At 37.8% G+C, this 27832-nt stretch overlaps 1 protein-coding gene across 1 annotated transcript; it reads right to left on the minus strand.

Moving 5' to 3' along the window:
• Positions 1–5091: 5091 nt before the first annotated feature.
• SNTN (sentan, cilia apical structure protein) lies at positions 5092–24255 on the minus strand. The gene is made up of 4 exons (XM_039880556.1): positions 24146–24255; positions 21883–21917; positions 8118–8257; positions 5092–5250 (listed from the first exon to the last, which is right to left on the minus strand). The coding sequence occupies exons 1-4, from the start codon at positions 24253–24255 to the stop codon at positions 5092–5094; spliced, it is 444 nt and encodes a 147-aa protein (XP_039736490.1).
• Positions 24256–27832: the final 3577 nt, after the last annotated feature.

The following is a 27832-nucleotide window of genomic DNA, read 5'->3' on the forward strand; positions in this document are numbered from 1 at the left end:
CAACATGTTTTTAATCTAAAAAGCTGAGAAATTATCTGCTTTTCTTTTTTTTCTTCTCTCTCTCTCTCTCTTTTCTCTATACCTTCTGCTTATGGATGTTTAGCTGTGTATTAGGCTTATGCCACAGAAGGTCAAAGACAAGTAAAGGTTTTTAAGTGATTAAAATGTGTCTGTATGCTCACTGGCACCTAGTTATAATTTTCTTTAAAAAAAATTTTGGTTTGTACTAAAGAATATCAGAATAGGGAGGGATTTGCAGAATATCTGGTCACAGTGGCCCCTTTTACTGAGTAAGGAAGAATCTAAGACTCCAAGGCGAGGGACAAAAGCAAAGTTATGAAGAAAACTCCTGGTTCTGACACTCACATCAGCATTTCTACCACTCCATGCAGTGTATGCCACAGTCCCTTTCCCAGGACCTCTGCCACTCACCCTTCCCTTCTTCCCTGGCCTCCTTTCTGCCATTTGCATTTCCTTCAAGAAAAACCATAGTTACACAGATTTTAAAATTCCATTGCCTTTCCCAAAGGAAGAATTCCCTGAAAAATTCAACCTAAATAACATAGAGAGGCAAGGAAAACATTTTATATTGTTACTGTTTTTCCTCTTGATTATCTTTGGGTTCTGAACATGTGAAATGCTGCTTGCTGCTGCTGCTTCCTCTTTTCCTCCTCCTTATTTTAGAAAATAATTTATTGTAATCAAGTATAAGCCTTAAACAATGGAGAAGCTGTTTTTTGGGTAGTTTTATATCCACTCATGTCATCGTAGAAAGATGCTAGACTATGACACAAAACAGGCGTGGGATGGATTTTTGGGTTTTATCTGCCACTTATTTCCATGTGACCCTGAGTAAGTCATTCAAACTTTCTAAATTTTATTCTCTTTTGTGAAATATAGATAATAATACCAATCTTAAAGTTGTTTAGAGTATTAAGTAAAAGGCTATCTGATAATACTTGAGTGTAAGTGGAAGCTTACATCATAAAAATAATGATGATAGTTTGTCTAGATTTAAACAAATGAGACTGGATATAAGACATGTATATAGACCCACTTCATATTCCTGAAATGCATATAGTTTCCCCTCAGTATCTGCAAGGGATTGGTTCTAGGACTCTTTGCAAATACTAAAACAGTGGATGCTCAATTTCCTTATATAAAATGGTGTAGAACAATGCATACAGCAGAACCCCCACATCCAAGGATTCCTAACCGCGGATTCAAAACACTGTTTTCCATCCGAGGTTGGTTGTATCTGTGGATGTGGAACTTGTGGGTAGAGGGCAGACTGCATATGTTCCTTGAAGTCTCATAGCGACTACTCTAAGAAAACAGGCCCCATTCTGATATCAAATTTATATTTGAAAAAACATGAGGTTCACTTAGAGAAAGTGGAGGACTTTTTTAGAGCCACAAAGCTGGCCCTGGGGGAGTTTGGACGGAATACAGATCCTCTGCTTTCTCTAGGTCAGTGATTTCTTTAGGGGTGTAGACCTCCCAACTACACAATTTGAATGGCCACATAGAGTGGGAGAAATCAAAACCACAAATAGCCTCTAGTTAGTGATAGTTTATGTTTTGTCACCAAATGAGTATGAAAAAAAAAAGTCAATGTTGGTTGTTCTTAGATTCAGAATGTAGATAAAGTATTGAAAGCTTGTAACAGGAATGCATGGTGTTCCTTAAGTGTGCTGAAGTGGGAAACATGCTGAACCTTGCTTTACTCCATGCTGCCTCCATAATTTGATAATTTTAAAATTATATCCCCCAAAGGATTGAAGAGGAATCTGAATCCACATGTCCTAGACTGAAATTAGAGGAAAGGAGATGAGAGTAATACACCTTTCAGGCCTGAGTTCCTTGAGTCACTCTCTCCTCTTGTCTGTGGACTGGGCCAGCCTTTGAGGGGTTCAGTGGGCTGGCCCCAGTGACCTCTCATTAGTTCTGCCAATGCCGAAGGTCAGCTGACGAGCTGAGCTCCTGTTGGTTTTCTTCCAGCCCCTTCCCCTTTTATTACAAAGGACTATTTAAAGCACAAATTCGGATCTCTTACTCGGACCCATTTTTAGATGCTAAAATAAAGAAAATTAGAGGTTCTAGGACTGGGTATGTTTCTGTCATGTTCACCAAATTGCGAGGGTGCTTACAGCTCTTGTACAGGAATATTTTTACTATATTTAATCACAGGAAAACTTTCCAGGAAGGCTCAGGTTAGCTCTTTTTATGTAGTGACAATGCAAGAAACTGGAATAATCAAATGAGATTATTCCATCAAGACACTTGCTGAGCTCATATCTGAGAATCAAATAGCATTGCCCTTCTACTCCAAATTATGGTTTTGTATTAGAAATATTTTATAATTTCCTTTGTCAATCATTTCTTCCCCCAGTTCCTCCTTTCTTTCTTTGAGAACCGGTTCATATACTTTGCAGAGTCAGTTCCCACAATTCCTGTTGAATGGATTTGTAATTTGTGGTCCTGACCACAGACAACTAGATCAGAGTAGACCCTACTCAAATTCAGCCAATCACATTCTCTTTGTTGGAAATTAGATTTGTGCCTCTGAGATACTATTGAGTGTCTGTCGAGCATTTAACGAGAGAAATAAAGTCAGCAATGGAGATATTGTGTTTGCTTTTGTGCCAAGAAACAAAAAGAAATGGTTGAGAGTGAGAGAGAGATCTAGAGTCAGAGATAGAAATGAGCGAGAGAGAGAGAGAGAGAGAGAGAGAGATAATGTAGAATAATGATTGCATGCAGACAGAAGTAGAGACAAGAAACCAATTTATTTGAGAGAAACTAAGAGTGAAACCTTGGTTTTGCTTTCTATTATTGTTTGCAGTATTTTGTGAATGTTAATTGCATTTTCTGTCCCTGTACCTTGTCGATAAACACAAGTCTTCCACTTCTCCATTGTGTATATATATGTGTATGTATGATTTGAGTGGGTTTTTTTTCCTTGCATCCAGAGGATCTAAAGATAGATTCACATCCTTAATTTCACCTATAATGACCAGTAACATTTCAAGACAGCACCTGTTTTAAGAGTAGAGTTCATGGTCTTGGGGCTAGAACCAAAGAGTGAGGCTTCTGTGATCTAGAGTCTTAGCATCATGCTCATTGCTTTATCTGCCACTGATGCTTTAACATATACATGTATTGGCTCTGTTTTCATTCTTTGCATGAGGTAAAAATAGATTCTATAATTAATATCCTCAGGGGACTGTGACTTTCCATCTGGGATAAATTTTAAAAAATTCTTACTGGGATCCCAAAGGGTTAGAATGGCTTCAAGATTCCTCATCACACCATTGGCCAGGGACTCTTTTTTCCTTCTACAAAAGATGTGAATTTGACCTTTGTATCGATCACTAAGGTTGCCATATTCTGCTACTTTTGACTTTGAGGGAGACCAACCCACAGAGTTCTATTTGAGGAATGCCAAATGGTTCTCCAAGACCCAGCTGGTACCACTCTCTCTTGCACAGTGCCTGAAATGTGCACAGCTATTTTTGTTGAGTTATAACATTATTGCTCACAATGAAATCTAATATTAAAACAAAATTAACAACACCTACAGAGAAGGCAGAGAACTCTCAAACCTGCCAATTGTACGACTTTAGGAAAATCAACACTCAGTGCTTCAGTTTCCCCATCTGTAAGATGATAATAATAATACCTACCTATGATTACAATGGGGATTCAATGAGTCAATATTTGCAGAGCCCTTAAGATAGTGCCTGGCATGTAGTATGAGCCCTGTTGAACACATGAACTCCTGTTAAAATTGTGAGAGAGGCTAAAGTTAGGGCTTTCCCTTATATAGTATATAAACTCTTGGACTTAGAATGTTTGAGGCTTGGAAAGTGGGGAGGGCCAAAGAGTCAGTTCTTGGTGGATTTGGGGCACTACAGAATAAGACAACACTTAACCAGACCTAGAGTGAAGGTCTCCCTCCCGAAAGAGTTTTCTTAACCTATGTGTGTGAGGCTTACAGTGTTGGGCTGGGAAGAAAAGGGGAGATGAGGGAGGAGATTTGGGAAGTTACACTAATTTTACAATAAATAAAAGTCTTTGTGAAAGTCAGTCTCAAATATTCAGGCATTGACTTGTATGTGTGTGTGCACGTGTGTAAATTTATATATCGATATAACTTAAACTCAAGAATACAGGTTTAACCATAGGGGATGTGGGTCCTTGAGACATGACCATTTTTAGATCATACTCTCAAGGAGTTGTTGGTTAAACCATGGTCAGAGATTACAAAGATATTGGTTTTGTTTAAGTCATGTTTATTTAAGAGTAATGCACATACAGTAAAATTTAGCTTTTTTAATGTACAGTTTTAAGAGTTTGACAAATGCATGCCAGTCATGAAACCACCATCACAATCAGGATACAGAACATTACCACCCCCCTTGAAAATTCTCTCATAGCCATTTGTGGACAACTGTCCTTACCATCCACAGCCTTGGCAACCACTGATATGTTGTTGTTGTTGTTGTTGTTTTTAATCATATAATTTGTCTTTCGAAGAATGTCAGGAAAGCTTTTTTGACCTTTGAGCCCACGTTAGGTGATAACAATTCTTTTAGTATCTGTAGCCCCTATCACAACTATAATTACATTGTGTATGCAATTTATTAATACATGGTTCCATGTCCATCTCTTCTGCTAGACTTCTGCAGGCATGTGTGATTGGCTGGTTCATTACTGTATCCTCAGCAGTTCCATCAGGTAGATGCTCAACAAATATTGCTTAATGAACAAATGAATGAGGGACTCACTGACTCTAAGGAAAGTGTTCTAAGTCACTATTGACTCAGCAAAATCAATGTGATATTCAGTGGTATCAAGTCGATTATGTTGTAAAGCACCTAGAGAGCATATTATTCAAACATCCCTGAAGAGTATGCGTAGAGTTTTATAGTCATATTGGGTCTGAATATTAGCAATCAGAACCATCCCAGGCTTTCCTTGATGCATAGTCAGTATATTCAACTAACTGAGAATAAAATGGGAAAAAGATCTTTAATCATTTAACACTGCCTTTTGCCATTATTTTGCCTACCGCATTTTTAAAGCTGTTTATTTCATATTTTTTGCATTCCATATATTTTGGAGCAAATCTGATGTTACAGTGATGCTTAACAGTAAGATCATGAAATCCTCAAAATCAAGCTTATTTTCTGTATGCTCATCAAGTTCGGAAAGGAGGTCTTTGTATTTTGGTTTGGTTTCTTGTCCCTGTAAGAAAAACAAAAAAAAAGTAAAAACCTAACTCACTATGCCACCTTGGTTTTACAGATAATAAGCAATAATCAGCATGTTTGTAATAAATGTCAAGTTTCTATCAGTGCTACTAGTTGAGCAGTGTTAATCCTTTCATGGGTTATCTCATTGAATCCTCCCAGTGACCTTATTGAATACAATCATTATCCCCACTCTACATATGCACTATCAGAGACTCAATGAGATTTAAGTAACTTTCCCTGAGCTAGGCAGCTACCGATTTAGAGACAGATTCAAAGCCTAGGCTACCAAGTTCAAAGTCTTAACTGCTAAGCTATCCCTAGCAAAGGATAGCTTATCTACAAACACAGAGAGTGTTATGTTTTCAGATTTTCAAAATATAATCTCTTAGTATGGGATTTATACAGTATACTGAACAATTAGGTAATCTAGCAATATGGAATAAACTATGATAAAAGAAAATATGTGTGTTCGAAGATTGTTCAGCATTTAGTCTGATCGCAAATCAAATTCAAGTTCACAGTCCTCATAAATGGATTGAAGGAAAACATGTGCATAATACATAAATGGAGAGACTTTTCAGTTTCCTACCAGAGCTTGTGAAATATCTTCCCAAGTGGCATTAAAAATGTTAAGATCATTTGAATCACTGTTATACAGAGCTATGTTTGCATTTAGCTCAACCCCAAATGGTCACCCATGTGCTAGATGTAAAAAAGCATCACAGCAAGGACTAAGGCACATGAAGAATGATGACACATTCTTATTACAGGCTTAGACCATTTTTGTTTCTCTTAGGCTGGTTTCCCTCAAGAGGTCACACCTCCCAGTGGGGGCTAAAGTTGCTCTCCCAGCCCCTGTAAGAGAGCGGAATATGTCAAAGGGGTCGGATTCTGACGCAGAGATAGGAGCGCTTTACTAGTGAAACAGCACCCTTGCTTAAAGGTCAGAGATGGTGGTAGGTCTTTCTTCTTTTTCCTGAATAGTATTCTTAAAGCGTGGAGCTGACTGAGGTCCAGCTCTCTTGGGACCTGACCAGTCGTCTTTGCTTTTGTATGTTTTTAGCAGTTCTTTTAGGTGTTCGATTTTATTATACCTGATTGGTTATAGAGTGTTAACATCCCCCAGATTATGTTTAGGCTTATGAGGCCTCAGCCACAAGGTCAAGTTCAGTTTATCAGAGAACTTCACCTGGGGATTTTGGAGAAAGCCACCAGTAATGAAAAGGTCTCTGCAGTCTTTTGCTTTGACTCATATGTCAGGATCTGTCTTAGGGAATCTCAGGGAGCAGGGTGATTGGTCCAAGGCAGCATTCTGACTTTACTCAGATGCTTACTCAGTGAAGTCATGCTATCACTGTTGATGCTGAGACTGCCCCCAGATGAACTGTCACCTGGAGAATGGTTTCTGCTTTCTGATGGCCTTCATCTCAAGTAGAAGGCAGGATTGTATAGAAGCATGGGTGTGTCTGCTGCTAGAAATCTGAAAACTGGCTGCATTTCTCAGGTTTCACCTACACTGAGGGACATGAGGCTAAAGGTGTCTTTCTTAATGATGTTGATTTTAAGTTTTTTCCTCTGGTGTTCTCTGAGGGATGATGGGTTACGTCAAGGTCCTCATTTTCAGCCTTGTTAAATGCTCCCTGAGGATATGCCAGGCAGCCCGGTGCAGGGTCCTTTTTCCCTCTGAGATTTGTCATTTCTTTTGGCCTCTGATGCAGGCAAATATAGGATTTATTCACCTATCCTCTCTTTAAAGACTCCCCAGAACTTTTATTTTTTGTCAATTTTCGCCTGATATTTCTAGCTGAAAAAAAATAGCTTTTCTTAAATTATTTTATTTAAAAAATAATACGTGTTTAATATTGGACATTTAAAAATATTTTAAAAAGGAGAATATAAAAATAACCCTTTACTCCATTACCCAAAGGTAGCTAATTATTATCAACATTTCTTTCCAATTGTTTTTCTGAATTATCACATTGTAGTATTTACCTCTCTTTCTGTCTCTTTCTGTCTCTCTCTCTCTCACACACATACACATGCACATACACATACACTCTTTTTTAACTTATTGAAGAATAATTGACAAATGTAATTGTATATATTTAAAGTGTACAATGTGATGATTTGATGTACATATACATCATGGAATGATTATCGAAATTAAGATAATTAACATATCCATCATCTCACATAGTTAACTTTTTTTTTCTGTGTGATCAGAAAGCTTGAAATCTACTCTCGGCAACTTTCGGGTATATAATACCATATTATTCACTATAGTCAACATGATGTACATAAGATCCTCAGAACTTATCCTTCTTACGACTGAAAATTTATACCCTTTGCTCTTATCACTCCACTACTGCCTCTTCCCAAACTCTGGCAACTACCATTCTATTCTCTGCTTCTATAAAATAGCTCTTAAAAACAAAAAAACAAACAAACAAAAAACAAAAAAAACACTTATGTGTTGGATCTAAAAAAAAAAAGCCGATTTCACACACGCTCTTTTGAAATAATCATAGATTCACAGGAAGTTCTACCTGTGACCTAACTCCCCCAGTGGATGACACCTTATGTAACTCTAGTGTGCTAAAATCATTCTTTAGATTTCAGATATACTTTAATTTTCCAGGAGCCCTTCTTTGACCCCCTGCCCCAAATGGTCCTTCTGTTTTACTCTTTCACTGCATGCTCTACTATTTCACCATTTTTTGAATATTTCTAATTATTTTTTTCAGCATATCTCTCTACTCGGATAGATTGTTAGCTTGTTTATTGCATTAAATCCTGTGCTCAGCTCATCTCCTGATATATGGTAGGTGTTCAATAAATAAATACTGTTAATTCTCTTACCTCTGTGAAATTCTTAAATTGAGTTTGCAGCAGATTTTTGACAGTAGCTTTTTCAAGTTTACCATCAGGGTCAGAAGAATTTCTGAAAATCAGAGCAGTAGTGGTGATGGCTTTTTCCAGATCTGAGCCCTTCCTCAGAGCTGTGAGAGAAGAAATGCACAATGACACATCTGAGGTTAGAAATAATCTTTCCCTATAGTCTTTAAGGGAACTGTGCAGAGCAGGGCTGGAAAGTGTCTGTCAATGTGGCTCTGTCATTGGGTTATTTGCTCCCTACTGGGAGTGGGACGTGGGGTGTCTGACTCTGGACCTTTATTTAATGGAGAACAAAAAATCTTTCAGGAGCAATTAGAATTAGTAGAATTAGGATGAAATACACCTATTTGCCATGTGACCTTGGAAAAAACCTCACCTCTCTAAGCTTGGGTTTTCTGACCTATAAAATATTTATGGAGCACCTACTATGTGCTAGGTTCAGTCTCTGGCATTAAGGATACCTCATTGAATAAGCCCAAATCCTGCCATTATGAAGTTAATATTCTATGTAAGGCAGAGCATCACCTCATGACTGTGTGATAAAGGAGAATGACATCCAAGACCTTCGATGTCGTGATAGATAAGCGACCTCTTTGACTTACTGCCTCAAACACAGTGATCTCCTAGCTGGTTTAGGCGGTTTAAATCCCTGAAGGGCGGTGCTAACTCATTCCTTTCCAGTGGGTAGCGCCAGCGAACACAGAGAACTAACTCACAAGATGCAGTGAAGAAAATGCCTTTGTTCTCTGTTCTCTCAGTCCCTACTACAGCCTCTATTGTAGAACTACTCAGATATTACAATTATTTTATGTATAACCAGCTTTCTCTCCAACTAGAATGCAAGCTCCACGAGGCCAAGGATCACTCCTTTTTTTACCAGTGATCAGCATAGAGGCCAACTACAGAGTAGGTTCTAGTACATGCTGTTGAATGAATGAATAAGAAAAGAAAAAAGAAAAACAAAATCCCACAGCTTTCAGCCCATGTTACATGCAATAATTGTCAATCAAATATGCTGATGAGTTAGAATAATGTGACTTATCTATTGAGCAGTCACTAAGTTCCTGGTATTCTCCTAAGCAGCTCAGCACATAGAGGTGACAGAACCAGATGTGTCCTCTACCCTTATATATCTTATAATCTAGTGGAGAAATAAACAATAATCAAGAAGATATGTGTGTATACATACATATTTGTTTTACATATATTTTATAATTATTTATTTCTCCATATATATAATATGCATATTTGCACCTTACGATGTATGAGGCAAAGAAGGCACAGGGACAGAAAAAAATGGAAAACTACAGAGTAGGTCTGAGAGGAAAACTACTTAGACAGGTGGTCTTAGAGTCTTCTGTAAGGAGATTAATATTTAAGCTAAGACTCAGGATGAGAAGAAGCCTGTGTTGTAAAAGGGTGTGGGGTCAGGCGGAGGTTAAGGTTGTATGGTGTGTTCCAGGATCAGGGAGCAGTAGATGAAAAGGCTCAGATCAGCAGTCATGCTCTGTATGCCAGATCAGAAGGAGTCTCAGGTCAGTTGGAGGAGCTGAGAGGAGACAGTGTGACTGGAGTCTAGGAGCTGGAAGGGTGTTGGATTAAGAAAGGTAGGCAGAGCTTGACTGTGCTGGGTTCACAGACCATGGAGAGGAATCAAGAAAGGCATTGCAGAGTTTTAAGCATTTTTTTTTTTTCAATTGAAGATGAGAAAGAAGGGCAAGAGTTAAGAAGAGTGGATGAAAGAAGGCGTTTTTACTGTATTTCTGAGCAGGACTCAGGTTAAATGGCAACATTACAATTTTTGTGTACATGAACATCTGCTAAGTGTCCTAGTCAATGCATTAGCATCTCTTCCAGTCACCTGAGGAAATGTGTGCCCTCTCCCTTCCTACATGCCATTTCTCCTACCATTTAGCCTGAAGCTCGAATCATTTGAACTTCTTGGCCTTGCAAATGAATGCCCCTTCCCATTGCCCCTCACTTGGGAGTAGTCTATTTGCTCCGAGCTAAGGCAAGTCAAGGACATGTGTGTATGCAGAAATCTGGTTGAAACAGAAAGTTGGAGCTGCTGTCTATGGTGCTTCTATTATGTGCCAGATACTTTAATGAATTGTATATTTAATTCTCATAACAACCATAGCAATTATTATACCATTTAATGCAGTAGTCCATGACATGAACATACCATAGTTTGTTTACCATTCACCCTTGAGAGACATTTGCATGGTTTATAGTTTTAGCTATTACAAATGAAGCTTGTATAAATATTTGTGTTTAGGTTACTGTACAAAACATGATTTTTTTTTCTTTGGAATAAATGTCCAAAAGTAAAGTTGCTGGGTCATATGATAAGCCCATGTTCTCTTTTTAAGAAACTATAACTGTTGTCCAGAGTGGATGTACCATTTTACAGTTCCATCAGTAATGTGTAAAAAATCCAGTTTTTTTCCATCCTTTCTCCTAGTCTTTGAATTGTCACTATTTTCGCCATTCTAATAGGTGTGTGGTGATACCTCAGTGTGATTTTAATTTGTATTTCCTAGTAGCTAGTGATGTCGAACAGCTTTTCATGTGCTTATTTGCCACCTGTTTATCTTCCTTGGTGAAATGTCTGTTCATGTCTGTTCATGAATTTTGCCCATTTTATAACCGAATTAAATTTTTTTTTGAAGTTTGAGAGTTCTGTAACTATTAAAGATTCATGCCTTTGATAGGATATGTGATTTGCAAATATTTTCCCTCAGTCTGTAAATTGTATTTTTTCCTCTTATTGGGGTCTTCAGAAGAGGAATTGTTTTTAATTTTTATGAAGTATAATTTTTCAAATTTTCTTCTTATGAAAAATTTGTTCTATATATAATTAAAAATGTTATAATTTCATGTTCTATATTTCAATCTCTGATCCATTTTGAGTTAATTTCTATATAAGGTATGAAAGTTAGATAGAGGTTCATTTTTCTTTTACCTGTGGATGACCAATTGCTCTAGCACCAACTGTTGAAAGCTCTATTCTTCTTTCATTGAATTGTTTGTATTTTTGTCAAAAATCAGTTGAGCATATTTGTGCGGATCAATTTCTAGGTCACCTATTCTGTTCCATTGATCTGTGGTCTAATCCTCTGTCATGGGTTTTGATTCCTGTAGCTATATGGTAAGTCTTAACATTGGGGAGAATGATTCCTGCCATTTTATTCTTTTACAAAATTATTTTGGCTATTCTAGGGCCTTTCTCTTTCTATATAAAGTTTAGGATATACCTGTTGTTTGTTCGTTTCTTTGTTTGCTTTTTAAAAACCCTTGCATTTTGATAGAAATTGCATTAAATGTAGGAAGCAATTTAGGGAGAATTAATGTTTTTACTACACTGACCCTTCCAGTGCATGAACACAGTATGTCTCTCCATCATTATATCATTTTAGAGATGAAGAAAAGAGATGATCTTTCTGAGGACACATTATTAATAAGTGGCAGAGCTTGAATTTGGATCTGGGTTGAAAACATAAGACTCATGAACACAGGAATTTTTTTTGCCTCTCTTGTGTTCTGTGGAAACTTCAGCACTTAGAACAATGCTTAGCACATAGTAGGCGCTTCACAAATAAATGTCTGCAAAATCTGTGTCCTCAACTTCTTATTCCTTGATTTCCTCTCTGTTTTCTGATCCTCATTCTCACTCTATGGCTGGTGCCTTACGTTCCCTGCTTCTGCCTGCTTGTCCAGTGGCTGCCCCTCCATCTAGCCTAGAATTCCAGCTTCAGAAAATTCCCTGCTTTTTGAATTCTATTTTTTGCTTTTCTCCTTTCACCCCTCTATCTTATCACTTCACCTCTGCCACATCTGGAAACCTGCATTTAGAATTGGGATTCTCCTCAATTATTCAAGATTTTCCTGCTCATAGAAATACAAACAAGTGGGCATATTTCTTTTAGCTCACATCTGCCTTTCCTGGGTGTATGTATTTGAAGTAGTAGGGTGCTATATGATAGCAACGTTGACTTTAAGTAGCTCAAGAATAAACTCTGTTAAAAAGTAATCTTGTCTTTAAGAAGCAAATTGTTTAAAGGAAACATCTTCATTCCTTAAGATGTAAGTATCTCTTAATTTTGACCAATTGATTTATTAATTGATAACCAAGAATAATTAGGGAGGGCTTAGTATGAGCTCCTTTACTGAGTCTGAGACTTCTCATGGGGGACAGTAACGTTGTGTCTTCTCGGCTGTGCCTTTCTGGCAAGGAAGAGGTGGATGGATTTCCAAGCTGTGAGTGAACTTGCAAATAAATGCTAGTTTGTTTATCATTATTTTTTACATACTATATGTACATAATTTTTATTTTAACATTTTATTTATTTATTTTCCCCCTTCCCCCTCCTCTCTCCCTTCTGGTAACCACTAGTCCATTGTCCATGTCCATGAGTCTCTGTTTGTTCTGTTCATTTGTTGTTTTTAGGTTTATATTCCACATATGTGATATCATGTGATTTTCAACCTTTTCTGTTTGGCTTATTTTGCTTAGTATGATTATGTCAAAGTCCAACCATGTTGTTGCAAATGGCAGTATTTCATCTCTTTTTATAGCTAAGTAATACAATTACATTGTATATCTGTACCACAGCTTCTTTAGCCAATCATCTATTGTAGGGCACTTCAGTTGCTTCCATGTCCTGGCCACTGTGAATAATGCTGCTATGAACATTGGTGTGCAAACATCTTTTCGAATATGAGTTTTCGAGTCTTTGGGGTAAATACCCAGTAGAGGGATTTCTGGATCATATCGTAGGTCAATTCTTAGTTTTTTTTGAGGAACCTCCATACCACTTTCCATAGTGGCCGTACCAATTTGCAGTCCCACCAGCAGTGTACGAGGGTTCCTATTTCTCCATATCTTCTCCAACATTTGTTATTACTTGTCTTGTTGTGAGATGTTATCACTTGTCCAGGTGTGAAATGGTATCTCATTGTGGTTTTGATTTGCATTTCCCTAATAGCTAGCTATGTCGAGTATCTTTTCATTTGTTGGCCATTTGTATGTCCTCTAGGGAGAAATGTTTTTTCAGGTCCTCTGCCCATTTTTTGATTGGATTGTTTGTTTTATGTTGTTATTGAGTTGTATGAGTTCTTTGTATGTTTTGGATATTAGACCCTTATCAGAGGTGTCGCTTGCAAATATATTTTCCCATTCGGATGGTTGTCTCTTTACCTTGTTGACAGTTTCTTTTGCTAAGCAGAAGCTTTTTAGTTTGATGTAGTCCCATTCATTTATTTTTGCTCATATTTCCCTTGCCTTTGAGGTCAAATTCATAAGATCTTTAAATCCAAGGTTCTTGAGTTTAGTTCTTATGTTTTCTTCTATGCATTTTATTGTTTCAGGTCTTATATGCAGGCCCTTAACCTATTTTGAGTTAATTTTGGTATGTGGTGATAGACAACAGTCTAGTTTCATTCTTTTGCAGATGGCTTTCCAGTTTTCCCAGCACTACTTATTGAAGAGGCTTTCCTTTTTCCACTGTATATTTTTGGTATTTTTGTCGAAAATTATTTGTCCATATAAATATGGGTTTATTTATGGACTCTCCATTCTATTCCACTGGTCCATGTGCCTATTTTTCTGCCAATACCATGCCGCTTTGATTACTGTCGCTTTGTAGCATAATTTGAAGTTGGGCAGAGTGATGCTGCCAGCCTCATCTTTTTTCCTCAGGATGGCTTTGGCTATTCAGGGTCTTTCATGCTTCCATATAAATCTAATGATTTTTTGTTCTATTTTTTTAAAAAAATGCCAATGGGATTTTGATGCAGATTACATTAAATCTGTATAATGCTTTAGTTAATAAGGTCATTTTGACTATATTGATTCTTCCAATCCAAGAACACGGAATATCTTTCCATTTCTTTGTATCTTCTTCAGTTTTTATTAATAGGCTCTTATAGTTTTCATTATATAGGTCCTTCACATGTTTCATTAGACTTATTCCTAGGTATTTTTTGTTGTTGTTGTTGCAATTGCAAAGGAATTATTTTTTCAACTTTTTTTTCTGACACTTCGTTATTAGAGTATAGGAACGCTATGGATTCTTGAGCATTGATTTTGTATCAAGGGATTTTACTGTATTTGCTTATTGTTTCTAGTAGTGTTCTTGTGGAGTCTTTAGGGTTTTCTATATGGAGAATCATGTCATCCACAAATAGTGACAGTCTGACTTCCTTATTTCCTATTTAGATGTCTTTTATGTCTTTCTTTTGTCTAATTGCATTCTCTAGGACCTCCAATGTTGTATTGAATAACAGTAGCAATAGTGGACAGGCTTGCCTTATTCCTGATCTTAGAGGGAAGGTTTTTAGTTTTTCATCATTAAGTATAATATTGGCTGAGGACTTGTCATATGTGGCCTTTATGATGTTAAGGTACTTTCCTTCTATACCAGTTTGGTGAAGTGTTTTGATTAGAAATGGGTGCTGTATCTTGCTGAAGGCTTTTTCTACATCTATTGCTATAATCATATGATTCTTATTTTTTAATTTATTTATGTGGTGTATCACATTAATTGATTTGCATATGTTGAACCATCCTTGTGCCCCTGGGATGAAACCCACTTGATCGTGGTGTATAATCTTTTTAATATGTTGCTGTATTCAGTTCGCTAGTATCTTATTTAGGATTTTTGCATCTGTGTTCATGAGAGATATTGGTCTATAGTTTTCTTTTTTTGTGTTATCTTTACTAGGTTTTGGTATCGAGGTAATATTGGCCTCATAAAACTAGTTGGGAAGTATTGCCTCCTCTTTGATGTTTTGGAAGAGTTTGAGGAGAATAGGCATTAAATCTTCTTTGAATGTTTGGTTGAATTCACTGGAGAAGCCATCTGGTCCTGGACTTTTCCTTTTTGGTACATTTTTGATGATTGTTTCAATTTCCATACTGCTAATCGGTCTATTTAGATTTTCCGGTTCTTCTTGATTCCATCTAGGAAGATTGTATTTTTCTAAGTACTGGTCCATTTCTTCCATGTTATTAAATTTGGTGTTATATACTTTTTCATAGTATTCTTGTATGACCCTTTGTATTTCTGCAGTGTCTGTTGTAATTTCCCCTCTTTCGTCCCTGATTCTCTTTTTTGTTTAGTGAGTCTAGCCAGGGCTTTGTCAATTTTATTAACCTTCTCAAAGAACCAACTCTTTGTTACCTGTATTTTTTCTATTATTTTTTGTTTGTTTGTTTTCAATTTCATTTATTTCTGCTCTAATTTTGACGATTTCTTTCCTTCTTCTGACTTTAGACTTCATTTGTTCTTCCTTTTTTAGTTTTTTAAGATGAAGTGTTAGGTTGTTATTTGGGCTCGTTCTTGTTTTTGGAGGTAGGCCTGTAATGATATGAATTTTCCTCTTATGACTGCTTTTGCTATGTCCCAAAAGTTTTGATATGTTGCACTATTCTTATCATTAGTTTCTATGTATTTCTTGATCTCCCTTTTTATTTCTTCTCCTACCCAGTTATTTTTCAGTAGTATGTTGTTTAATCTCCATTTATTTGTGGTTCTTTCCGCTTTCTTTTTACAGTTAATCTCTAGTTTCAGAGCATTATGATCAGAGAATATGGTTGATATGATTTCAACCCTCTTATATCTATTGAGACTATCTCTGTGTCCCAATATGTGATCAATCCTTGAGAATGTTCTATGTGCACTAGAGAAGAACGTATAAGCAGCTGTTTTGGGATGGAACGCTCTGTAAATGTCAATTATGTCCACTTGGTCTAATGTATCTTTTAAGGATGTTATTTCCTTATTGATTTTTTATTTGGATGATCTGTCCATATCCGGCAGTGGGGTATATAGGTCCCCTACTACGATAGTGTTTTTGTCTGTTTCTCTCTTTAGTTCTGTTAGCAATTGCTTTACACATTTCTATGCTCCCGATTGGGAGCATAGATATTAATAGTGTTATGTCTTCTTGGTGCATGATTCCCTTTATCATTATGAAATGTCTCTCAATATCTTTCTTTACCTTTTTTATTTTGAAGTCTATTTCATCCGATATTAGTACTACTACTCCCGCTTTTCTCTGAATGCCTTTTGCTTGAAATACCATTTTCCACCCTTTCACTTTGAGGCTATATTTGTCTCTGGAACTGAGATGTGTCTCCTGGAGGCAGCAAATGGTTGGGTTTTGTTTTTTGATCCAGTCTGCAACTCTGTGCCTTTTTATTGATGAGTTCAGTCCATTTACATTTAGGGTGATTATTGAAATATGAGTTCTTCTTATAGCCATTTTATCTTTTGCTTTCTGGTAGCTTGGAGTTTCCATTGCTTCCTTGTTCTTGTGTTTCTGTTTTCTTTATTTTGGTGGTTTTTGTGCGTTTTCTCTCTAGCCCTTCTTGTTTTATGTTATATATTTTGGTTCTAAATCTTTGTCCTGTGGTTACCATTATGAATATGAAAAGGATAGTTGTATATATACAATCATTCTTTTTCTTCCGTGCGTGCCTTATCTCCATTCCTCTTTGTGAATTTGGATCTTTGAATCCTCCCCTTTTCAGTCATTGTTGTCTCACTTTGTCCCTCTGTATGCTAAACATTCATTACTATCTTGCTATAACAAATCTCTTCTTATTTTAAGCTTATAAGGCCCTGTTCGTAGTAAGGGTTGCACTCCTCTGCTTTTATCAGCCTGCTAGTCACCTTACTCCTACTTATGCATTTTTGTTGTTGTTATTTTGTTTTAGGTGAGCTGACCTCTTCAGAATTTCCTGTAGTGTAGGCCTTGTAGTGAAGAATTCCCTCAATTTTTGTATGTCTGGAAAGGTCTTTATTTCTCCTTCATATCTAAAGGAGAGCTTAGCTGGATACATTATTTTTGGTCAGTAGTTCCTTTCATTTAATAGTTTAAATATTTGATTCCACTCCCTTCTGGCTTGTAAGGTTTGTGCTGAGAAGTCTGATGATAACCTAATGGGTTTTCCTTTATAGGTTATTGTCTTCTTTTCCCTGGTGCCCTGAGAATTCTGTCCTTGTTGTTGATTTTTGATAATTTTAATACGATGTGTCTTGGTGAAGGCTTTTTTGCGTTGAGATGATTGGGTGTTCTATTGACTTCTTGAATTCCAAGCTGTAGCTCATTCCTTAGATTTGGGAAATTCTCGTCAACTATTTGTCTGAAAATGCTTTCTAATCCCTGCTCCGTTTCTTCCCCTTTGAAAATTCTCATGATTCTTATGTCTCCTCTCCTAATAGTATCAGCTAGTTCTTATATTTCTCTATCATTATTTTTCATTCTTTGGTTTCTCTCTTTTTCTTTCTGATTTATTTCTAGATTTCTGTCTTTGATATCACTGATCTTTTTCTCCATTTGGTTGACTCTATTTCCCAAGCTTGTTATTTCATTTATTTCAGTTCTTGCAGAGTGCTTTTTATCTCCAGAAGGTTTATTCAGTTCTTTTTGAGGGTTTCAATCTCCTTGCTAAAGAACTCGTTCTGCTCATCTAATTGTTTTATCAATTCCTGAAATTGTTGATTTGATTCATTTCAGATTTCACTGAGTTTTTTCAGAAGTACAATCCTGAATTCTCTGCCATTTAAGTTGCATATTTCTATGTCTATAAGCTTATTTTCCGGAGATTTTTTTTCTTTCTTTCTGAGCTGACTTGTACCTTGGTTGTTTATGGTGTTTAATGGACTATTTCTCCACCTAGGCATTAATGGAAGTGTGTTTTGCTTTTTTTTTTTCCTTCCAGAAGGAAGATTTATTATATAATGGTCTCTAGCCTGTTGCAAATAAGGTGTTTTTCTTTTGATTTCCAGTAGGTGGCCTCTAGCCTCTTGAATCTCTGCTTTATATAAAGTGTTAATAATGTCTTTTTTTTCCTTATAGATGTTTAATCATGCTCGCTATCCTCAGTCTCAGTTCCTGTCAGTGTTAGTGACAGTTTCAGTAGCATTTGCTCAGCTTCCCCTGGGGCTCTGTGGCATTCTGTCTTGGAAGGTATGGAGGGAGGTGCCCTCTCAGTTGGGAGTTGGAGGCTGCAGCTCAGCCTCAATTTTGCAACCATGGCTGGTAAAAATCAACTGTTGTTTTTCTGCTGTCCATGCTTTTCTGCCGTACCTGTTTCAGTGCCTTCTGCACTGATGATTTGTCACTGCCGCCAGCCGCGTGGAGCTCACAGTGCTCTTAGGCAGGGCTGTTCAGAGAAGTCACCACTCTTTCTTCCCTCCTCCTCCCCCTACAGGGAGCTCCGGCTGCGAGAGGCAGCTTCTTTGTTTCTCCTAGTCCAGCGCCCGACACCTGGGGTTCTGACCTGTGGTAGCTCTTATGCACAGATCCCACACTCAGACGTGCCGGTGTGCAGTTTGATGTTTTTTTGCTGAGTTTTAGGTGTGCAGCTTATTTTTGTTTCTAGTGGAGAGATCTGAGAATGTCTCTCATGCTGGCATGTTTAATCCAATCTCTGAACTTGCAAATAATGGCAGACACTTTCCTTGTTTACTATATGCCAGGTGCCTTTCGAACATAATCATATTTAATGCTTAATAAAACCCAGAGAGGTTGGTATAATTTGTGTCTCAATTTTACATATTGGAAACTGACACATGGAGAGATTAAGAATTACTCAGAAGTGGCAGAGATAATACTTCAAAGTTTGTATGACTTCAAAGCCCATAAGAATATCTGCCACTTTGGAATATCCCCTCGTAAGGGCATCCCCACGGAGGCTCTGGAGCCCAGACATTTTCTGATCCTCTGATGAAGTTCAGATCTGACTGCACTGTAGACGGGGACTCTATCTGGACTGGCCAGCTTCTCTTCCTTCTCCACCATTCTTTTAAACACACTGTGGATTTTTTCCCTGACTGTAAAATAGCACATGCTCATGGTAAAAAAAAAGAACTATAAAATATTAAAAATAAAAGTTAACAAGGAGCTCTGGTTAACCTAACAACATTGATGATACTTTGTGAGGTGTTTTGGTTTCCTGCTTTTATGGCTGAGCTCTTCACTTAATAAACTCAGTATGTTGCTGCCTAACTCCTGCCCTGTCTGCTTCACAGAGTTGTGAGTGAATATGTGCAAGCATATTGTAAAGGGCTAAGTGCTATTAAAAATGCAAAGGATTGATGTTTCCCTTTTGGCAACATTTTTTGGCTCTCTTGCCTCTGGAATGGGTGTGTGGAGAGGGCACTGAAACAGGGCCCTTTATGTTCATCTCTCCTGCTGTTCCTTGCCTCATATTTTTTACACTTTAATTATATCGAACTGTGTGTAGTTTCTTAAACACTCTTCTCCCAACAAGTATTTATTGGCAAGTACTTATCACCAGGCTCTCACCCTAGTTGTGGAGATAGAGCAGTGAGTAGTATCAAGAAAATAACCCTTGATTTCCTGGAGCTTGCGTTCTGGCAGACAGTAGCAATGAACAATTATGGAGCTCACACTCCATATGCCACTCTTCTGTGGGTGGGCATGACTCGACTCAATTAATTCTTATATTGGCCCTCGGAGGTAGGTTCCAGTATCATCCCCTCTTTATGGAAGAGAAAACTGAGGCACAGAGAGGTCAAGCAGCTTGCTCAAGGTCACACAGCTAGTCTGGTTTCTCACCACGATGCGTACTGCCACTAGATGTTGTTTTTCAGGCCACGTCTTCTGTAAGACTCTTTCCCAAACCCTGAGATTGGGCTACATGTCCTACCTTTGTTTTTCTACACTTCCCTATACATAAACTTATCATAACTTACCTCACACTGCAACACTGCAACACTCTGTTTATGTCATAATTACCTTCTAGATCAGTGCTGTCCAAAAGAAATGTAATGTGAACCATGATAATTTAAAATTTTCTAGCAGCCACATTAAAAAGTTAAAAGAAACAGATACAATTTTTAAATAATAAATTTTATTTAACCCAATATGTCAAAAAAAATATTTTAACGTGACCAATATGAACAAATTGTTGACATGTATTACAGTTCTTTCTGCTAAGTCTCTTAAATATGACATATATTTTATACTTACAGTACATACCAGTTCAAACCAACCACATTTTAAGTGTTCAGTATTTACATGTGGCTAGTAGCTACCATATTGGACAGCATAGTTCTAGACTGCATGTTCTCTGAAAACAGTTACTGCTTCTTATGTATCTTTGCATTCATTCCCAGGCCCTGGCATGTTGTAGACCTCAGTATACGTTAGCTGAACTGAGCTGACTTAAACTTCAGAACAATTCTCTTCCTCTTTCTTTTCAGATGCTCTGGAACATGAAACACTAAACATTAGATGTTTGATCTGGTGAGCTCCTGACACTTTAGTTTAATAGAAACACAAACGTGTCAGAATCACCTCATTTTAGAACTTTTCCTAATATTAGTTATTTTTGAAAATGAAGAAATGAATCTAGGAAAAAGTGGTTTTGTCTTAGTTCACATTGCTAGTATATGACAACTAAAAACCAGGTCTCTGCTCTTTTCTTGCTAGATCAATAGTTTTCCCAATACTCTAGTACTTCTCAGACTTTTCCACTATAAAATTACTTTGGATGCTAGAGGCAAATATGTACTCATCCTCCACTCATATCCTCCAAAAGATCAAGGGGATAAGCCTAAGTAGCCAGAAAAAGATGTGGTTTCATATTGGCTCCTATTCCATTATCTATCCATGTCTGATTTCAATGAATAACATTTAAAGTTCCTTACCATTGAATAAAACACATTCTGGGAAGATGAGCCATGGTTATCCTGTGTTTTCTTAAGGCATGGGGCTAAAACTGGCACAATGATCCAATGTAAAGAGTCTGATATTAGAAATGGTGTGTGTGTGTGTGTGTGTGTGTGTGTGTGCGTGTGCATGTGTGTGTTCAGAGGCGGTGAGAGTGATAGAGTTACAATCCCCCCTCAACCTCCCAAAGGGAGGAAGTATTAGAAATGTCATGTATATTTATATATCATGGATGTGATGGAGTCATGGAAATTATCAAAAGTACCCGACATTGTATAAATTGTAAAACAGAGATTATGTATCTCTTGTGTTGTAATAGTGTAAAAATAATATTTTCATCAATGAAGATTTAGTTAAATAAAAATATGAAAAGTCTCCTTTGGCGACATTGGCCCGCCATCTAGGAGGAAAGACAACTTCAGTGTAGTAATATCCAGCTATGCCTGTTAGTCTATAAACATTTTAAGTAACATATTTTAGAATAGGATAATGATCCAAGTACATGGGTGTTTTTTTTTCTTATATATTATTTCCATAGCAATAGTGTTAGCTCTAAAGATATTTTATTTACAAAAATAGAATTCTGAGGGCAAATATATACACTTTGGGATTTGGCCACACTGTTTTCATTCAATCAGCAGAGGCAGTAGGAGGTTGATGGCATCCTGAGTTCCACTGAGCGTTCGTGAGTCTGATGCTGATGGCCTTACTCTGGATGTACTAAGGATGCTGTCCATGGAGAGACAACTGTGCCCCATGGGAAGAATACCGAGTTAGGAGTCAGGGGATCCATGCTCTCATCATAACTTGGCCTTTAGTGAGCCGTATAAGTTTGGGTACGCTAATTCCTATCACTAGACCTCAGTACCCACATCTTAAAAAAAAAATCATGAATGCTTGATGGTTTATCCGCCAGTTTCCTTACATCTTTAACAGTCTTTAACGTTCTGTTATTTTTAACTCTTGCCATGCTGTCATGTTAGAGAAGAAACTCATACATCTCAGTCACCCCGCACCTTACCTTTTATTGAAGCCAGTTGTTTGGATATTGAAATGCTGCCAACAAAATGAAAAAAAAAATGATTCTGGGAGTTTGGGTATTAATATCAGCATCTAAAGTAGAACAATACAATGGCTTAACAATTAATTATTTTAAATAAATATTCACTGAGCATTCTAGTGGAGCAGCCATCTGTCTTTTAGAATTATTTCTCCCCTTGACACTTCGTAAAGAAGTGCTTGACAATGGTTGGCCCAAATTTCCTAGTCTTTTATTTATTCATGTGATCATGTGACTGAATTCCCCCTGATGGAAAATGAGTAGAACAGAAGCAATAGCATTCCATGCAAGATCTTTCACCATCTTTCCCTGTTCCAGCTGATTAACATAGAAATTATCAGGGATATTTTGGAAGCCACACATTGAAGTCACAAACCACATCAGCCTGTGTCCCTATATGGTCGTATGGAGTAAAACTGCCACTGACCGGAAAGCCCCACTCTGGACTGTCACATGAAAAAGAAAAGTTAACTTCTTGTTCTGTAAAACTCCAAGGATTTGAGGTTTATTTGCTGTGACAGCATGGCCTACCTGAGTCTAGGTATTGTGTAGGGAGTGGGGATGCATCAGTGCATGCAGCAGAGACATGTTCCTATAATCTTGGGGGCTTAGAGTCTTGTGCAGAAGATAGATTTTAAACAGATAATTCAATAAAGAGTAATGGCAGTGCACAGACAGAGTGCAGGGAAAGACTAACGTGATCTACAGATCAAGGTGATGGCAATTAATCTGAACCTAATGAATCAGTAGGTGGAGAAGGAAGAAGAGTATTCTAAGCAGAGGAAACAGTGTTTGCCGAAGCCCTGAAGTGGGAGAAAGCATGGCATGACTAAAGAGCTAAAAGAAGCACAGTTGGTTGGACCCTGAAGAAAGAAGGCGATAGCGGCAGAAGATAAGACTCCAGTTAAGGGCCAGGTTCCTGACCATGCTGAGGCTTATGAAGGACTCAGGTTGTTATACTAAGGGTATTGGGAAGGAAGAATGACATGATTGGATTTTCATTTTTGGAAGTTGTTTCACCTGATATATGAGGAGATTAGAAATGAGTGAGTTGGGAAGTAGAAATATGCATCTGGCTCCTTTATACAGAACAAATCACTGTTTGCTTGATATTTCAGCCCCCAATGGCTAAAGTGGTTTTGAGAAAGCAAATAAGAACAATAAAACTTGGTCATATTTTTGATATATCATATTCTTAGTCATATCATATCCTTAAAAGGAACATTTGGGTTGAAGATCTAGCTTTGGCATCACTTGTCTAGAGATCATCACCTTTGGGGGCCTCATCTTTTTTTACTTGTAAAATTAGGAAGCTGGACTCTATGATATCTTTGACCTTTGATGGTCTTCTTGGTGAGCTCCTCTTGATTTTTTAAAAACTCTGCATGATTGCCTCCTTCATAGGATAAAGAATGCATCATCATTTCACTTTGCACAACATGCACTTGCAACATGGATATTTTTATTTTCTATTGTCAAGATCTTCTCCATCAGTTTCTGAGGCTCTTGAAAGCAAAGCTGTGCAGTTTATATTTATTTCTCCCATCTTGGGCTACTTAAAATATTTAAGAATACTTAGCACTTGTTAGGTGTTCAGAAAAGTTTTTTGAACTAAAGCAGGTCCCCTAAAGCAGGGTTCTCCAACTTCTGAGCCGCAGACCAGTACCAGTCCGTGGCCTGTTATGAACCAGGCCACACAGTAGGAGGTGAGCAGCGGTCTAGGGAGCAGAGCTTCATTTGTGTTTGCAGCTAGCATCACCACCTCAGCTCCACCTCAAATCATCAGGATTAGATTCTCATAGGAGCACCAGTCCCTGGTACCAGAAAGGTTAGGAACCACTGCCCTAAAGGGAATTACATCAGAAAAAAATATTTTTCATTTGTTAGCCATAATTTTACATATTGGAATGATTTGAAACAATTTTCTTCTGTCAGGGATAATTTAAAAAAATATGCTATATGTTAACATCAGTACCAATTTTGATTCACAAATGTTTCTCAAGAGGCAAAGATCTTTGTGTTAATTGTATCATCTTTTTAGTTTGCAATCAAAGCTGAAAATTTGTTCTCTTTATTTTTCCAATTCAATTTAAAGCTGGATTGAGGTGGATAATAGGCATCAAACTTGCAATATCTTGACTATGAAGTTGTTAACAGGAACTCTTTGGAAATACACCTGCAAACTTAAATGAAACCCAATAAAGTAGAGCTAAGCACCACTGACCTTTTGAGCATTTTTCTAGGTGCTAAAGTAGATGTTGGGGCTGCTGAAGGATTGGGCTCCCCTTCCAAGTGGTGTGCTTGGTCCTGGGTACTGTGCATGCAGCCACACATACTCTGGTCTCCTGTTGTGTGTTGGCCCTTCCTAAGCAACAGCCACTTCCCCACTGTTACTATTGTCATTCACTCCTTGACAACTATACAATGGCACTTTTACAAGAGCTTTATCCACTATTACCATATGTAGACAGTAAACCATTAATGCATTTAACAAATATTTGAGCGCCTGCCGCGGTCCAGCCACGACAGGATCCAGGGGGCCCCGAAGGTGGGCAAGGCGTCGGCGCGGGAGACAGTCGACTACACAGCTCAGAGGCGGTGTGACACTGTTCCGTTTTATTGTGATTTGAGTACAACTTTTATACTTTTTATTTTGGCATTTGATTATACTTTGTTGTTAAGGTAGCAGGGAGTTAAATTTCTGTGGTTAGGCGAAGCAGAAAATCTTATAGAGTATATTATTATTAATGTTCATGATTAACTGGTACATTTTTCTCTCAATCATTAGAACAGAACTACCTGATGGAACAATCTAAACTTTTAATTCTTATATCTATTACGTAAGATACAGTTTGATTTAAGTAAAGGTGATAGATAGATGTATTCATAACAGCAAGCATTGGCTTGTGGGCAGACATTGTTCTTCTTTCTGCCTGAAGAAATCTTTTAAATGCTATTTGATTTATGCTATATCTAAAGTTCAAGCTGAACCTTTCTCATAGCTGTTCAAAAGTTTCCTTGGTGCAGTAATGAGGAAAATATTTATAAAAATCAGTTTTACAAAGCTGCTTTCATAAGCTAAGTTTCTGTTCCTTTGTTTTTAAGCACCAAGGAGATCCTGACCTAGCCAGCCTTTCTATGAAACTTAAACTACTATAAGGCACATGAATTCTATCTTTATTCACTATATGTATACTATCTTTATTATAAGCTTCTGTATAAGGCAAAGGAAGATCAGGTAATCTTTTCATACTATTAGCCCCCCTAGGTGGATACCAGAGTTTTCTATTTATCCACTAGGCCACAAAAGGAGGCCCTTCTATAGTAGGCACAGGCTTATGAGTAAATTTCTTATCCTTACTAATTTTTCTACTAACTGCGTGGGAACAGGAGTATAAACTGGTTCTAGTAATTCAGCTTGTTATAATTTATTCATAATATCTTTAAGAGGCGCGTCAAAAGGAATTTCCCTTAATAATTGTTCAAATAAAGGGTTTACGCATTCTGGACACGTCAGGGTGACTAGAGCTGATTCCATACGCGGGGAATTTACTATGTTTTCCTCAGAGCCAATTTTGAGGAAATCCATTTGTATAGCGTTTACACTTACTAGAATTTGTGCTACCCAAATTCCCCCTATTAATAGGATCATTTCTAAGGAACCAATTATCCCTAAACACATGCCACGTCCTCGTTCTTGACGATGCATTCCTTGAAGCCTCTGTCCCCATCTCCGGACCTTGTCATGCAGTAGGGTAGAAAGAGGACGCGGCAAGCGCCTACAGTGGGCCAGACACCTTACAAGGTACTGGGGACACAACAGTGAACAAAATTAGAGAGAGATCTTGATCTCAGGGAGCTTAGTGGGAAAGACTGATATTAATCAAGTAATCACACAGACAATACCATGAAGGGTGGTGCCATGAGATTGCTCTCAGTCAGGGAGGTAAAGGATGCATCCCTGGAGAAGTGATATTTGATGATGAGTAGGAGTTAAGTAGATTAAAAGGCAAGGGATCCACATTGTACGTAGGCGGAATAGCCTGTGTTAAACCCAGTGGCAGGAAGGAGTGTGGTGAACAGGAAGGACTGCAAGGTCAATGTGGCTGGTCAAGAAAGGGGAGAGGGAGAGAGGCTTTAGTTGAAGATGAAGAGGAGGTGTGGTGGCTAGACCACACAGGAACTTGTGGGCCACAGCATGTCGAAATAATGGAAAATAATTTTTGAGTTTTAAGCAAGGCAGTTAATAAAGTTAGATTTATATTTTGGAAAAATCCTCCAGCTTCAGTGTGAATAATGGTTTAGAGAGGCAAACAGAGAAAATGCAGGAAGACTGATAGAAAGGCTGTTTCACTTGTGTTAGCTTAGAGCTCTTTCTGTAAAAACTAGAGGAAGTGTCAGCTCAGTCAAATTAGTCTGGGTCAGGGAGGACATGACCAGTGATTACTGAGATCACTGGTAGGTTGATGAGTGAGAGGAGATAGATCTCAAGAGAAGCTAAGAATAGCCATTGTTCAGGCTTCAAGTTGGCTCCAGGGACGTGCTCTTACTGCATCACTGGTCACTCTTCCACCATATGGCCATGTTACTCTCTTATTGCTTGCTTCTTTTTATGGTTTTTTTTTTTCTCTCCTCCTTCTACCTCCTGACTAATTTCTTTAGCATGTTTCATTTAAATTTGGGAGGGAGAGAGAGCGTCATTGGCTTCACTAATTACTGTTGCCCATATTGGTCAGAGTTTTAATGCCTGTCCACCCCATAGGTTGTCAGTTAGCCTATACAACTAACTCCCTTGGCTCAGGTGCTGACTCTGGGCTAACTTCACCGCTCAAGTTAAAATCTAGAGCTGGTTTCCTCAGCAGAGGGTTCTGGGTAGGTTACCCAGAATCTGGATTTGTAACAAACATTCCAGATGATTCTGACTAAGGGTAGTAGTAACAACAACAACAACAACAACAACAACAACAACAACAACAACAAACCTTTAAAGTAGAAAGATCTGAATTTGAATTTTGACTCTGCCATTTACTAGTTGTGTTACCTGAGATAAAATCTTTAAAAACTGCTAAGTCAACTTTCTCATCTATAAAATAATACTTTCCTCATGAAGTTATTGTGAAGGCTAGATGAATTAACATTGGTGAAGCACTAAGCACAGTGTATAATACGTGAGAGCAATCAGTACATAGTGGTCATAGAGAAAATGATGACTGTCATCAGGGTCTTGGCAGCACACAGACTATAACTCAGATGGCACCAGAGACATCCATGAAAGCTTTACTCCATGGGCAGGGAAACTAAACATGGATGTTGAGGCACCCAGAGGTTTACAAGAGTGAGATACTTACCACCCCTAGTCCTGAAGGGGCAAAGAGAGAACATTGTATAATAAAGCTCATTGAGAGCTGGATTCTTGAAGCAAGAGCTACTTGATGGAAGCTGTGGTCGAAGGGCTATAAATCAGGTAAAGCAGGGAGGGAGTAGGGAAGAAATACCCCATGCTCTGATCTCCAGCCTATATTTCCCATCGACTAAATCAAACAGGACACAAACAAGAAGGGAGCCTGGGAGGTGGAGTCTGTAGGAATCAGTCTCCTGGGATGTAGAGAAGGACAGAGAATGGAATAGGAGAGAGGGGTGTAAAAATGGGCAAGAAACAGCATGATGGTGATGATGACGATGATGATGATGATGATAATGATGATGATGGTGATGGAAGCAAAATCCTGGGACTCAGGTTTATTGATAACCTTTTCATCAGGATAGAATCAAAGCTAGCATTCTATATTCAGATATAGCGGCATCTGTAGACAGTTCAGTGATAATATACAATTTTTTCTTTAATGAATTTCACAGTATAATAGAACAGTTAGGCTGTTTATACACAACATCAAGCCATCTGGAAAACAAA

This window comes from Pteropus medius, unplaced genomic scaffold (genome assembly GCF_902729225.1).
Source record: "Pteropus medius unplaced genomic scaffold, Ma_sr-lr_union100, whole genome shotgun sequence".
NCBI classification, from domain to species: domain Eukaryota; kingdom Metazoa; phylum Chordata; class Mammalia; order Chiroptera; family Pteropodidae; genus Pteropus; species Pteropus medius.